Raw genomic sequence first — 11,659 nt, forward strand, 5'->3', positions numbered from 1 at the left:
TCACCCGACGACATGGCCAGCAAGCCACGGGTGAACCTGTTCGAGGCCGGCGCGGCTGCAGCGGAGAGCAATGGAGGCGACGGCGGACCGAGCGACGCGGTGGTCTCGTTCAAGGCCGGCGCCATGACGGTGTCCGGCACGACGGTGACGGCCCAGCCGGGGCGCGGGCGGCTTGTTCTCCGGCTGGACGAGGACTCACTGGTCCATGTGGCACACCTCTCGCGCCCTGCTGGGGAAAGTCTTCTGGATGTGGTTGTCTTTCCTGGTGACGCCGAGCTCGAGGGCCCGCTGGCTGCATGCACCACCGGCCGCGTCTACGTTCTCCGCCTCAAGGGCTCGGGCAGGACCCATCTGTTCTGGTCGCAGGAGCCAGTTGCGCCCGACGGGTCGACCGCCGCCCACGACGCCCGCCTCGCCGACATTGTGGCCAAGTTTAACACGTACATGAACGATCCGGCTGCCGCCGCGGCGGCCCGCGACGCCGCTGCCTCGCTCTCGGCGCCGGGCGATGCCCGCGCCGAGGCTGTTCTCGAGGCGCTTGCCGGCCAGCTCGGGACCACGCCCGACATGCTGCGCGAGCGGCTGATGGCTGCCAATGGTGGCATGTCTGGCGCACCTGGCTCCGGCTCCGGCGCGCCAGGCTCTGGCGCGTCCGCACCACAGGCCTTCCCGGGCGGCATGGCCATGGATGAGGACGCCATGCTCCAGCAGGCGCTCGAGGCGTCGCGGCTGGAGGCCCTGGAGCGCGAGCGCGCGGCCGCATCGGCCGCAGCCGCTCCGGCTCCGGCCGAGGACAATCCTGTTCCGGCGGCAGCACCGGCCTCGCCGCCGGCTCACGCCGAACCTGCCGCCGCCGGCTCGACGCTCCCGGTCTCGTCGGAGATGTTCTCGTCGATGATGTCGCAGGTGATGGCCGGGATGGGCGGCAGCGGAGGCGGTGGCGCGGGAGATGCGGCGCCGTCGCAGGCCCAGCTCCGGCGGATGCTTGTGGGCCTTGGCCTCGATGAGATCGTGACCCCGTCTGGCGTTCTCGACGCGCTCGACGACGATGACTTTGCTGCCCTCGCCGAGTACATGCCCGAAGGTCTGCAGACCCCGCACGAGGTCCGCACCATCATTCGCACTCCCTTTCTCCGCCAGGCCATCGGCCGCGTCGCCGCGGCCATCGCGCAGGGCGAGGCCGCCACCATCCTCGTCCAGTTTGGCATGCAGCCGTCGCAGAGCCTCGGCCTCTCGGCCGAGTCTTTCCTCCGTGCCATCCAGGACGCCGTCGACGCCGAGGCCGAGTCTGAGGCCTAGGCCTTTACTTGGGCAGAGTCGGCACCAGCCGCGGATCGAGTGAGGTCATGTCGATAAACGGAACCAGTGCGTCGGCAAGCGAGTCGACATATTCGGCTGCGTCAACCAGCGCGGCTTCAAAGCTGGCGACTTCGGCCGGCGACGCACCCTTGGGCACATCCGGGAGGGAGACGACAATCTCGACAAACCACGGCGCAGAGCCCGCACCCAATCCAGCTCCTGTACTTGCACCGCTCTCGATCTCACTCTCACCGCCCTCAGCTGGCGCCCAGCGAGTGATGTACAGCCCGGCGTCGGGGCGGGGAAAGCCGAAGAGCCAGCCGGACCGGGTTCCGGCATCGCCGCGCGTGGCGCCCAGTGCAGCCAGCACGCCATCGACATCACCCGCAGCCGGCGCATTGCACACCGCGCGCACCATGACCTTGCTCAGCGGCCCGCTCTCCACCGGCACCCGGTATCCCGACACGTAGCGGAGGACGCCCGTCCGGCCATCATCGCCATCACCGGCCGATGCGCCTGCAAGAGTCCCGCCTCGGCCTCTGCTCCAGCTCGCCTCGCCCTCGCTAGCCACCGTCTGCATCTCCAGCGATGCCTGGGCGCCTGCCGCCCGCATCCGCCACGGCAGCTTGTCCGCTACATACCGGCTTGGCCGGCTGCCGGCAAGGCCAGCCACATGCTCAACAAAGGCCTCCAGCCCGTCGGGCTCGAGCGTCCCGACCTGGACCACTTCGACCCGCTCACCGACCTCCTCCATGCTGCGTCTGGTCTGCGTCGAGTACTCCCGCTCTCCGTGCCGGGCAACCCGTCGCCGTCTCGCTGTCGTCGCTCCCGCCGCCCCGGCTGCCGCCGACCCTACCGGCGACGACGTCGACCGCGCCTCCGAGCCGGACAGTGCGTACAAGTCCATGGTGCGAATGATCAGAATGGTGTTTGGCGTGGAGACTACTGCGGAAAGCACTCTCGCACCACATACGTCTTGCTATCTTGCAACAATAGCCACGCTGCCGCCGCATCAACTTGGCCAGCCCCCCGTTGTTGATGCGATCGCCGCCCGTGCCATGCCCGGCAGCCAGCCGCTTGCTTGACCACAACAGCTGCCGAGCAGCAGCGTCCGGCTCCCAACCAGCCATCATTGGCTCGTTCATTCGCCTGTTCGTTCGTTCATTCGTTCGTTCGTTCATTTGTTCGATGGTTCGTTAGGGACAGAAGGCCTTGCTGCGGCGGGCTGGGTATCGCACTATTCTCTCGTGACGAAACTACAGCAACCATGGGCTCCACGGTGACCAAGATGACGAAGAAGTTCAAGAGCGACGGCCTCAGCGACGCCGAGTGTACGTACTCTACCTCATCCATGCCTTCCTCTGTTCCCGTCCAGTACCCCCTCTCCTTCTCGCCCTTCACCCCGTTCCCCGCACCCCCGCCCCCCCCCGTCCCGCAACCCGCTTCCCGACTGCGTTTTTTTTCTGCCTCTCCGCCCCACGGGCGATCAACCTGCCCCCGCACCGCCCCCTTCTCCCCGCTGCTGCTGCTGCCGGACGGCGCCCCGCCGCCTGCTGTACTACCACTTCCACCACCATACCTTCATTCTCTCCCTCTCCCCCTCCTCTCCCCACCTCCTCTCCATCCTCCATTCCCTATCCCGCAGTCCCCACTGCGGGTCGCTGTCGCCTGCCCGCGCCCCCTCGCCCCTCTCGGCCTGGCCCCAACTTTGTTCGTTTGTTGCGTTTCGATTGTTCGATGACGTTTGTTGCTTGGTGGCCTCGCCTCGGGCGACATTTTTTTGAACCGGCGTGGGGTGCTCCCCCCCTCCCCCCCCACCCGCACCCACCCCCACTCACACCCATGGCATGATATCAGTCACCATCGAGGACCTCGGTGAGGTCAAGATCGGCCTCAAGGAGGTGCAGGCCAAGGAGGGCGGTGTGGACCTTGAGCAGTGGCGCAAGGTGTGGAAGAAGGCGTGCGACCTCGACGGCGACTTTGTTGACGGTCTGTTCCAGATCTTCGACGAGGCCAACAACCAGTGGGTCGACTTCCGCGAGTACGCCATCTGGGCTGCGCTCGTTGGCCGGACGCCGATCCGCCGCAAGATCTCGTACTGCTACCGCGTCTTTGACCGCAACGGCAACGGCGTGCTTGAGGAGAACGAGCTCATTCTCCTCTGCGAGGCCGTCATCCGGACCATCAAGCGTGTGGTGTACAACACGCCCGGCACCGTCAACGAGGACGGCCACCAGTCGTTTGCCCTCACCGACAAGGAGACCGACGCCGCCAAGAGCATGGCCAAGAAGATCCTGAAGGAGTGCAAGGTCGACGACGACGATGAGGACTCGGACGCCCCCGCCGGCGCATCGTACAAGAACATCCAGGCCAAGTGGGAGTCTGCCAAGGCGCTCAAGGACGTCAAGCACATCCTCAACTTCTTCAACGACATCACCGAGCAGCTCGAGACCCGCGGTGACGACTACACCGGCCCGTACTCGAAGAAGTACAAGTCGCACAAGGGCGACAAGAAGGGCAAGAGCAAGAAGGGCAAGAAGGGCAAGAAGGGCAAGGCCGCGGCCTCGTCCGCCGACGAGTCCGAGGAGCCGTCCAAGTCCAAGAAGGGCAAGGACAAGAAGGCTTCCAAGAAGGACAAGAAGGCTTCCAAGAAGGACAAGAAGGCCGACAAGAAGGCGTCCAAGAAGGACAAGAAGGCCGACAAGAAGGCGTCCAAGAAGGACAAGAAGGCTTCGAAGAAGGACAAGAAGAAGGGCAAGGCCGACGCTTCGTCCGCCGATGAGTCCGAGGAGCCGTCCAAGTCCAAGAAGGGCAAGGACAAGAAGGCTTCCAAGAAGGACAAGAAGGCCGACAAGAAGGCGTCCAAGAAGGACAAGAAGGCTTCGAAGAAGGACAAGAAGAAGGGCAAGGCCGACGCTTCGTCCGCCGACGAGTCCGAGGAGCCGTCCAAGTCCAAGAAGGGCAAGGACAAGAAGGCGTCCAAGAAGGGCAAGTCCGACAAGGGCAAGGACAAGAAGGACAAGAAGGCGTCCAAGAAGGACAAGTCCGACAAGGGCAAGGACAAGAAGGGCAAGGACAAGGGCAAGGACAAGTCCGACAAGGGCAAGGACAAGGCCAAGGGCAAGGGCAAGAAGGCCAAGAAGGCCAAGAAGTAAGTCGCCGCTCGCTACTGCTCTCGCACCCCACCCCCCTCCACTCTGTCGCTCCTCTAGCTTGGCGCCGCCACACACACTCTCTTTCTCTCTTTCATCTGAAATGAAACCACCGTCACACTTGCCCTTGGCTCGTGCCGATTAGCCACCGCGGCTACGATGGCGCTTGTTGACGCGCGCGATGGCGCTTGTTGACGCGCGCGATAGCGCTTGTTGACGCGCGCGATGGCGCTTGTTCACGCTCGCTCACGCTCGCTTTTCGCTCGCTCCCACACGCTTTTCGCTCGCTCCCACACGCTTTTCGCGAATTCATCACTCGATGTCACTGCGGTCTGCGCCGCGCGGCTCAAGCTCGAGCGACGTCGCATACAGCTCCTTCTCGCCAACAAGAGGAATGCGGTTGAGGTACCGCTGCAGCGGCTCGACAGGCACAAAGGCGTACGGCTTGGACTGGAACGAACGGATCTCAGCAATGGCGTTGCGCATCATCCGGAACTTGGACCAGTGAACAAGGCCATCAATGAGGTCCGGGTTGCCGTCCTCGATAAAGATGAGGTCGCCTAGAAAGACACCAATGTACGGCACCGCCCGCTCAGAGTTTTGCAGCGCTGTCCGGTACGCCGTGTACCCCATCTCCATTGACATCAACGACTCGAGGGACTCGAGGCTCTTGTTCGTTCCGCGACCGAGCCGCCCCTTCGTCCATTTGAGCCGCGAGACGGCCGGATTCGAGAGCCCACCGAGCACCGCCATCACCGCGTGAAAGTTGTTGAGCTTGCGGAGCTCGGCACAGAGCTTGACATGCCACTTCATGACCTGCGCCCGCTTGCGCACCTTGGTCTCGGCGAGAATCGTCTGCGCCACCCACGACGAGATGCGGTTGAACCGGTGGATAAACGCGAGCAGGTTGGCGCACCGGTACGCGTACTTTTCCTTCGTCCACGCTTGGTTGAGGAGCTCAATCGGCTCGATGAGTGCGTATGCCGCGTGGTCCATCAGCGTCAGCTGCCGCGCCGCCTCGCTCTCGTCAATGTCCCAGATCGTCAGGTTGCGCGCAGCACGCTTCGGCACCTTGGGCTTGGGCACCTTGTCCGGCGCCGGCACCACAGACGGCCGGATGAGCGTGTAGTTGAGCGTCTCTGACGTCCCGTCCGTCAAGTTTCGCCGCGTAAAGTACACCTCAGACCGTGGCGGGAGCGCGTACGAGCCCATCGTCTCCGCACCCTCCAGCCGGCCGTAAGCCACGCACTTGAGCACGTACTTGTCGAGCTCGAGGACCCCAAACGAGACCCCGATGTGGTTGAGCGCAGATGAGACCGTCGTCGACGCTGGAAACACAAACTGCCGCCGCGCCTTGTCATCACAGACCACAGAAATGATGGCCGCGCTATTCGCGCTCGACTTTGCTCCGTCGCTCGACGACCCGGCTTGCCGCAGCTGCACCACGCTCTTGTTCTTGAGCGCGTACGAGAGCAGTGTCTGCTCGCCGTCCATCACCCCGTACTCGTCGCAGAAGAGCTCGTACGCCTCGGCCGGCTCTTCAAGCCCAAACTTGAAGAGAATGAGCGAAATCATCTCTGCAACAGCCACGTTCCGCCCAAACGCAATGACCTTGGACGAGCCAGACTCGAGCGTCACCCGCAGCAGGATCTGCTCCTCGGGTGGAATCGCAAGCTCGCCCACCGCAAGCGCACCCTCCTTGAAAAACACCTCTTCAAGATTAGTGAGGCCCACGTCGCGAAAGTAGATGCTCTCGTCGAGCACGCCGAGCTTGTACGACGAAAACTGGTAGTCTTCGAGGCCAGGCTCGGGCGGAAGCTCAAACTTGCGCGCCACCAGCGCCTTGCCCTCGCCCACAAGCATCCCGCCGTCAAACGAGAGCACCTTCGACTTGGCCCCAACCTTGACTCGCAGCAGCACCTTGTCGGCCGCAGCCTGTGCCTGCTCGGCCTGCGCGTCGCGTTCATGGAGCCCGAGACAGTTGACCACAAACGAGGTCATGGATCGCTTCGGGTCCACCGCAAACGCCGTCGTCTCTAGCTGCGCCTTGTCCTCCGGTGCCATGTACTTGCTAAAGTACTGCGCCCACCCAATCACAATCGAGAGCACCTGGTGCCGGATCGGAATGACCACAGTGTTCTCAAACATCGCCTCACTCAGCGCCGCGTACTGCGGCAGCGAGCTCTGCGGCGGAACACGAAACCGCTCCACAAGCTTGTCCATCACCGTCGACGCATCCGTAAACGACTCGTACGTGAGTAGGAACGTCTCCTGAAACGCAAGGTCGCCGTCGAGATCCGTCAGCTTGAGCACAAGCTGATTGAGCGACGCCGCGCTCAGCACAAGCTCGCCATCCACAACCTCCTCGCGCCAGTTGGTCTCACTCCGCCCCACCTCGGCCCACACAGCAACCTCGTCTGCGTCTTCTGACGCCGCGCTGCTCGCGCCGCTGCTTTCCTCGTCCCCGCCCTCGGTCTTGAGCCTCAGTGAGAGCTTGTCACCCGGCTCCAGCCCGGCCGCAGAAAGCGTCAATTCAGAGTCGAGCGCCCGCGGCTTGCCGTCGGCTCCGTCCACGAACAGGCCGTGCGTCCGGAACAGCGACGGCACAATGTGGTTGGCGAGCTCCGGCGCCGCCATCACCCGCGACTTGAGCTCGCGGACCCGCGCCGCAAACGAGACCTCCACCCGGACGTCGATAATCTCAAAAAAGTGGACGGCCACGTGCATCGATACCGGCTGCCGCGCAAGCATCAAGCTCGCCTTGGCCTCGCACGCCTGTCCAATCAGCGCATCCGGCTCGAGCCACGTCTCTGCAGCCTCACCCGTGCCCCCGCCCGAACTGCCACCACCCGCTGCTGCGGCGGCGGCCGAGCTCGACACCGTCTGCGTCGCTGTAAATGACGTGTACCGCCCGCGCCGCGCCGCCAGCCGCCGCGCCGCGCCCGACACTGGCGCACTGGCTCCAGCGCCGTCGGCGGTGGCCTCGGCCTCGGCGGCATCGACAAGGAGGAGACCCATCTCAACCGCGCGGAAGCCAAAGGTACTAGCAGCTGCTGCAATCGCACTTGCCGCCGTCAAGTCAGCCGGGAGCTCGAGCGTCCGGCTCACGCCGGCGCCCAGCGCAAGCTCGATCGGCACCATCCGCGCCCCAAGCGTCAGCGTGAGCTCTGCCACATATACCTCCACATACATCGAGAGCGTGTCGTGCTCGTTGAGGCACACAAGCTCAGCTCCAGGCTGGCCCGGTGTCGGCACAAAGAGTGAGAGCGACGCTGCCGTCAGTCCACCTGGATGTGGGAGCGCGTCGAGCACATACGCCACCAGCGACCAGACCGGGACTCGCGAGTCGAGTGTCATCGTGTACGTTCCATCGTCGTTGCGGGTTGCCACAGGCGTGCCAACCTCCGGCCCGTCCTCGCGTGGCGAGGCTAGTTCCTCTGAGGCCAGGTATGGCAGCGCGAGCTTGACCGACCACAGCGGGTCGAGCTCTGCGAGCTTTTTGGCGTGCTCACGCGCCGAGACGTCGTTGTTGTCGGCAGCCATTTCGTCGTTATACTCTTCCACCATGGCCTTCATCTCGTCGTCGAGCTCAAATACCGACGAAATACGCTCGAGCGTCGAGGTTAGCCCGAGCTGCTCAAACTGCGCCCGCTGCGCAACTCGGTCGTCGACCGAATCAAGGACATCAACCCGGGTAGAGATGCTGGTCATTGCAGCCACCTGCTTCTCCTCAGCAGTCAAATCAGAAATGAGCTTGCTTCGCACCTCGGTCGCCGACGGCAGCGGCAGCGGCACAAGCTCGACAGGCGCAGACGACCGAACAACAAGTGTGAATTCGGTGGCCACGCCAGGCGTCATGTTGGTTGGCATGATGGTGAACGGCGTTGCCCGCGGCTCGAGGCCTTTGACCGCCAGCGTCACCTCGCGGTGCGGAAGGTAGTCACCCGAGTCAGCCACGCATGCAAAGCCATTGTGGATGAGCCGCTCACCGTTGGCGTCTGCAAGGATGATTGCCTGCTCGAGGTAGTGCTGGCCTGGCGCAGGTCGCTGCGCCAGGCAGATGAACACGTCGGTCGCCGGTTCCGTGAGCGAGAGCGCAAACTGCGGGTTGTCAAAGTACGAGATCGGCCCTTCACCCGGCGCGGCCCCCTCGTCCGCCCGCCACGCCGCACTCGCCGACGTCACCGCCGTGTACGACGCGTCGCACTCGAGGACCGAAGGCACAACCTGCAGCAGCGCGTCCGACTCGACCGCAAGCTCGAATGCGCGCTCCTCGCCAGGATTAAACGTCGCCACCACAACGCAGACCGGGCCTTCACCCGGCGGCACCACAGCCGAGACCGAGACCGCCGCAGCGTTGACAAACGAGCCCGAGTCGGCGATCGCTTGTCCACGCCGGATGTCCTCAAATGACCGTCCCACAGAGAGCCCGATGTGGTGCAGCGGCGCATCGGCAGATTCACTCTCGAGCACGCCTGGCAGCTGGCGGAGCGTGAGCTCGAGCGTGTAGCCTGTCACCGAACCCGACGAGACAAAGAACATCGGGTTGTTGAGTGCCGTCTCATAGTTAAGGCACCCACCGGCGGTGATACCCTCCCACGCCGACGTCACCTTGACGCAGTTGCCGTACTCGGCCTGTCCGCCCGAGTACTCGGGCGCGGCCACCACCTCGATCGGCGCCGACGAGTAGAACCGGAGCGTGAACGGCGCCTCGTCCTTAGGCTCAAACGTCGACGGCAAAACTGTGTACGCCGCGCTCCGCGGCGTGAGGAACCCGCGCCAGCTCACCATCCGCAACCGCGCGTAGTCGCCTGACGAGCCGAGAATGTCCTTTTTGAGAAGGACCGAGTTGTTGAACCGCCCACCGTTGAGATCAAGCACGTGCAGCCCGATGTGTCGGAGACGAACTTCAGCAGACGGCACGGAGCCCTGGTCAAGCTCGAGGGCGACAGCCACCGGAGCAATAGCAGCGCCTTCGGCTGCCTCACTCACCCGCACAAACCATTGCGGGTTGCGCGAGCATGTCAGGTCATTGATTGAGCCGCCCGCGCTCGAGCCGAACCATCCCGACTCGACCTCGACCACGTGCGGAAACTCGGCAGCCAGTGGCGAGCTCCACGGCTCGAGACAAACGTCGCCCGCTAGATGCTCCGAGACAAGGACCTCCAACTTGAACGAACCCTCCTCGCCGGCCTTGAGCGTGTGCGGGACGAGGGTGTAGGTCTGGGGCGGAAGGCTGCAGCTGCGGCTCGCTACCGTCGCCCGGGTAAGCGAGATCTGAAGAAAGTCGTCCTGCGAGACATTGGAGACCCATCCGCCACCACGAGAGCAGACCTGGATGCCGACGGCATGCGGTGCACTGGCAGCCACCGGCCCACACTGGGTCAGCCGTAGCGTGATCGGCAGCGGCTCCACCGAGTTCGACTGAGGCAGGCGAAGGACAAACTGCGGATTGTTGGAAAAGGTGTTCTCCGAGTATCCACCTCCAGCACTCTTGCCACACCACGTGCCGCGGACCGACGCTGCCACTACAGTCTCCAACTCGCTAGCACCAGCCGTAACAGAGCCATCGCGCCGAGCCGGCGGGAGGGTCGTTGCCCGGGCGGCGGCGCCTGTTGCCGACGCTTGTCCAGCTGTGACGGTCGACGGACCGTCAGAGGCCTGCCAAGCGCTCGAGGTAGTTGTGTCGGACGAGCTTGATGCGGTTGCCGAGTTTGGCATAGGTGACGAGTCAGAGGCGTCTGTGGCGGCACCTGTTGTGCTCGGCTCTCGGCTGACGACCGACGTCGCTCTCCGTTGCTTTTCGGCTTTGAGCCAGTCAAAGCACGACGGGTGGAGGATACGGAGCCGTGCTCCAGAGCCTACAGTCACCGGCTCCTCCTCTGCAAGGAGCGGCTTATGACAGAGCGAGCACTCGTCTGTCATGGGTATGGGTGGGGAGGAGTGGGTTGGGGGTGGGGAGAGAGAGAGAGCAGGGAGGCTGGCTGACAGCCGGCAGGCGCAGAATTCCGGAAATGAGCGGGGAGGGGAACAGGACCGACCGACGATAGGGAGTGTTTGTTCATGATGGCCCAGACGGCAGGTTACGCCAAGAGGAGACTTGGTTGGGGGAGGTGGGGGGGGGGGGGGGGGGGGGGGGGGGGTAGTGGAGGGAAGGTGGTAGCGCGAGGCGGTGGGTTGTGGGTTGTGAGGGGGGCGAGGGGCGGCTTGCGCATCGGGGTCAGATCAGGAGTGGCGAGCGGGCGGCGGGTTACACCGTCCAGTAATCGTCGTTGTCGGCCTGTGCGTCGACAGGCTCACCGGCTGGGCGCTGGGCGTCAAAGTCGCGCTTGAGATCAAAGATGCAGCCGATGGCGAAGAGGGCGACGACAATGATGCCGTAGTAGCCGTACGACAGGTGCTTCCAGTCGCGGGTCTTGAGTTTCGAGTTGTGGATGCAGTGCATATACCAGAAAATGGCGACGATGACCAGGATGATTGACGAGACAATGCAGAAGCCCTGCCCAGCTGTCGAGCGGTCCTTTGTCTCGGAGCACGTCATGTACACCGCAATGATCATAGTGATGGCTAGCATGACCACGCTCACCACGATTCCCGTCGACGCCACATACGAGCCCAGAACAAGCCGTTCTAGGTTATCTGACGTGCCGCCGGCCTTCTTGATCTCGTCCAGCGCCTCCTTGTACGTCCGGCAACTATTCAAAACCTCTGTTCCCGTGTTGTCTGTCACCACTGTGCAGAATCTATCCCCCGTCCGCCACCAGCATCACCACATCGTCGCATCATCATCCCCTCTCGTGTGAGTCCCTCTCCTGCTGGTCCCCCCGCCCCACTCTCTCGCCCGACAACGCAACGTATGTTCCGAGCACACTCCCGAGTGCGCGCGTCGCGGACAAAGGCCCTTGCCACTTCCGCCGCGAATTGGCGGGGGGGTGGGGGGGGGGGGGGCAGCCTACACACACGCATACACACATGCAGCCCCAGGGGGGAACAAGGCCGGGGGGGGCTTCAACTTTGGCAACAAGGGCAACGCCCCAGGGGGCAACAAGGCCGGGGGCGGCTTCAACTTTGGCAACAAGGGCAATGCCCCAGGGGGCAACAAGGCCGGCGGCGGCTTTAACTTTGGGGCAAAGAAGGCAGGTGGTGGCGGCGGCGGCTTCAAGTTTGGGAAGTAGCTCCGTTGGCTCGCCCCTCCCTTTCCTGTTCTC

General features: G+C 63.9%; 4 protein-coding genes across 6 annotated transcripts in view; 1 reads left to right on the forward strand and 3 right to left on the reverse strand.

Moving 5' to 3' along the window:
• Nucleotides 1-1,400: 1,400 nt before the first annotated feature.
• AMSG_06054 (uncharacterized protein) lies at nt 1,401-2,053 on the reverse strand (the record flags this gene model as incomplete). The annotated part of the gene is made up of 2 exons (XM_013902104.1): nt 1,401-1,413; nt 1,443-2,053. The coding sequence occupies 2 exons, from the start codon at nt 2,051-2,053 to the stop codon at nt 1,401-1,403; spliced, it is 624 nt and encodes a 207-aa protein (XP_013757558.1).
• A 484-nt stretch (nt 2,054-2,537) lies between these two features.
• AMSG_06055 lies at nt 2,538-4,575 on the forward strand (the record flags this gene model as incomplete). 2 transcript variants are annotated; one of them, XM_013902105.1, is made up of 3 exons in its annotated part: nt 2,538-2,630; nt 3,157-3,974; nt 4,275-4,454. In XM_013902105.1, the coding sequence occupies 3 exons, from the start codon at nt 2,567-2,569 to the stop codon at nt 4,452-4,454; spliced, it is 1,062 nt and encodes a 353-aa protein (XP_013757559.1). The 2 variants fall into 2 exon arrangements, with proteins under 2 accessions (XP_013757559.1, XP_013757560.1); XM_013902106.1 differs by having other exon boundaries at nt 2,567-2,630; nt 3,157-4,575.
• On the reverse strand, nt 4,389-10,376 carry AMSG_06056 (cell division control protein; the record flags this gene model as incomplete). The annotated part of the gene is made up of 2 exons (XM_013902107.1): nt 4,389-10,112; nt 10,230-10,376. The coding sequence occupies 2 exons, from the start codon at nt 10,374-10,376 to the stop codon at nt 4,764-4,766; spliced, it is 5,496 nt and encodes a 1,831-aa protein (XP_013757561.1). The 3' UTR covers nt 4,389-4,763.
• A 211-nt stretch (nt 10,377-10,587) lies between these two features.
• AMSG_06057 overlaps nt 10,588-11,659 on the reverse strand; it is a 1,538-nt gene continuing 466 nt past the window's right edge. For both annotated transcript variants that reach the window (XM_013902109.1, XM_013902108.1), the window contains exon 2: nt 10,588-11,194. In XM_013902109.1, the coding sequence (XP_013757563.1) occupies nt 10,702-11,194 (493 nt within the window). In that variant the 3' untranslated portion in view covers nt 10,588-10,701. The remainder of the gene's footprint in view (nt 11,195-11,659) is intronic.

This window comes from Thecamonas trahens, assembly GCF_000142905.1.
Source record: "Thecamonas trahens ATCC 50062 unplaced genomic scaffold supercont1.25, whole genome shotgun sequence".
In the NCBI taxonomy this organism is placed as follows: domain Eukaryota; order Apusomonadida; family Apusomonadidae; genus Thecamonas; species Thecamonas trahens.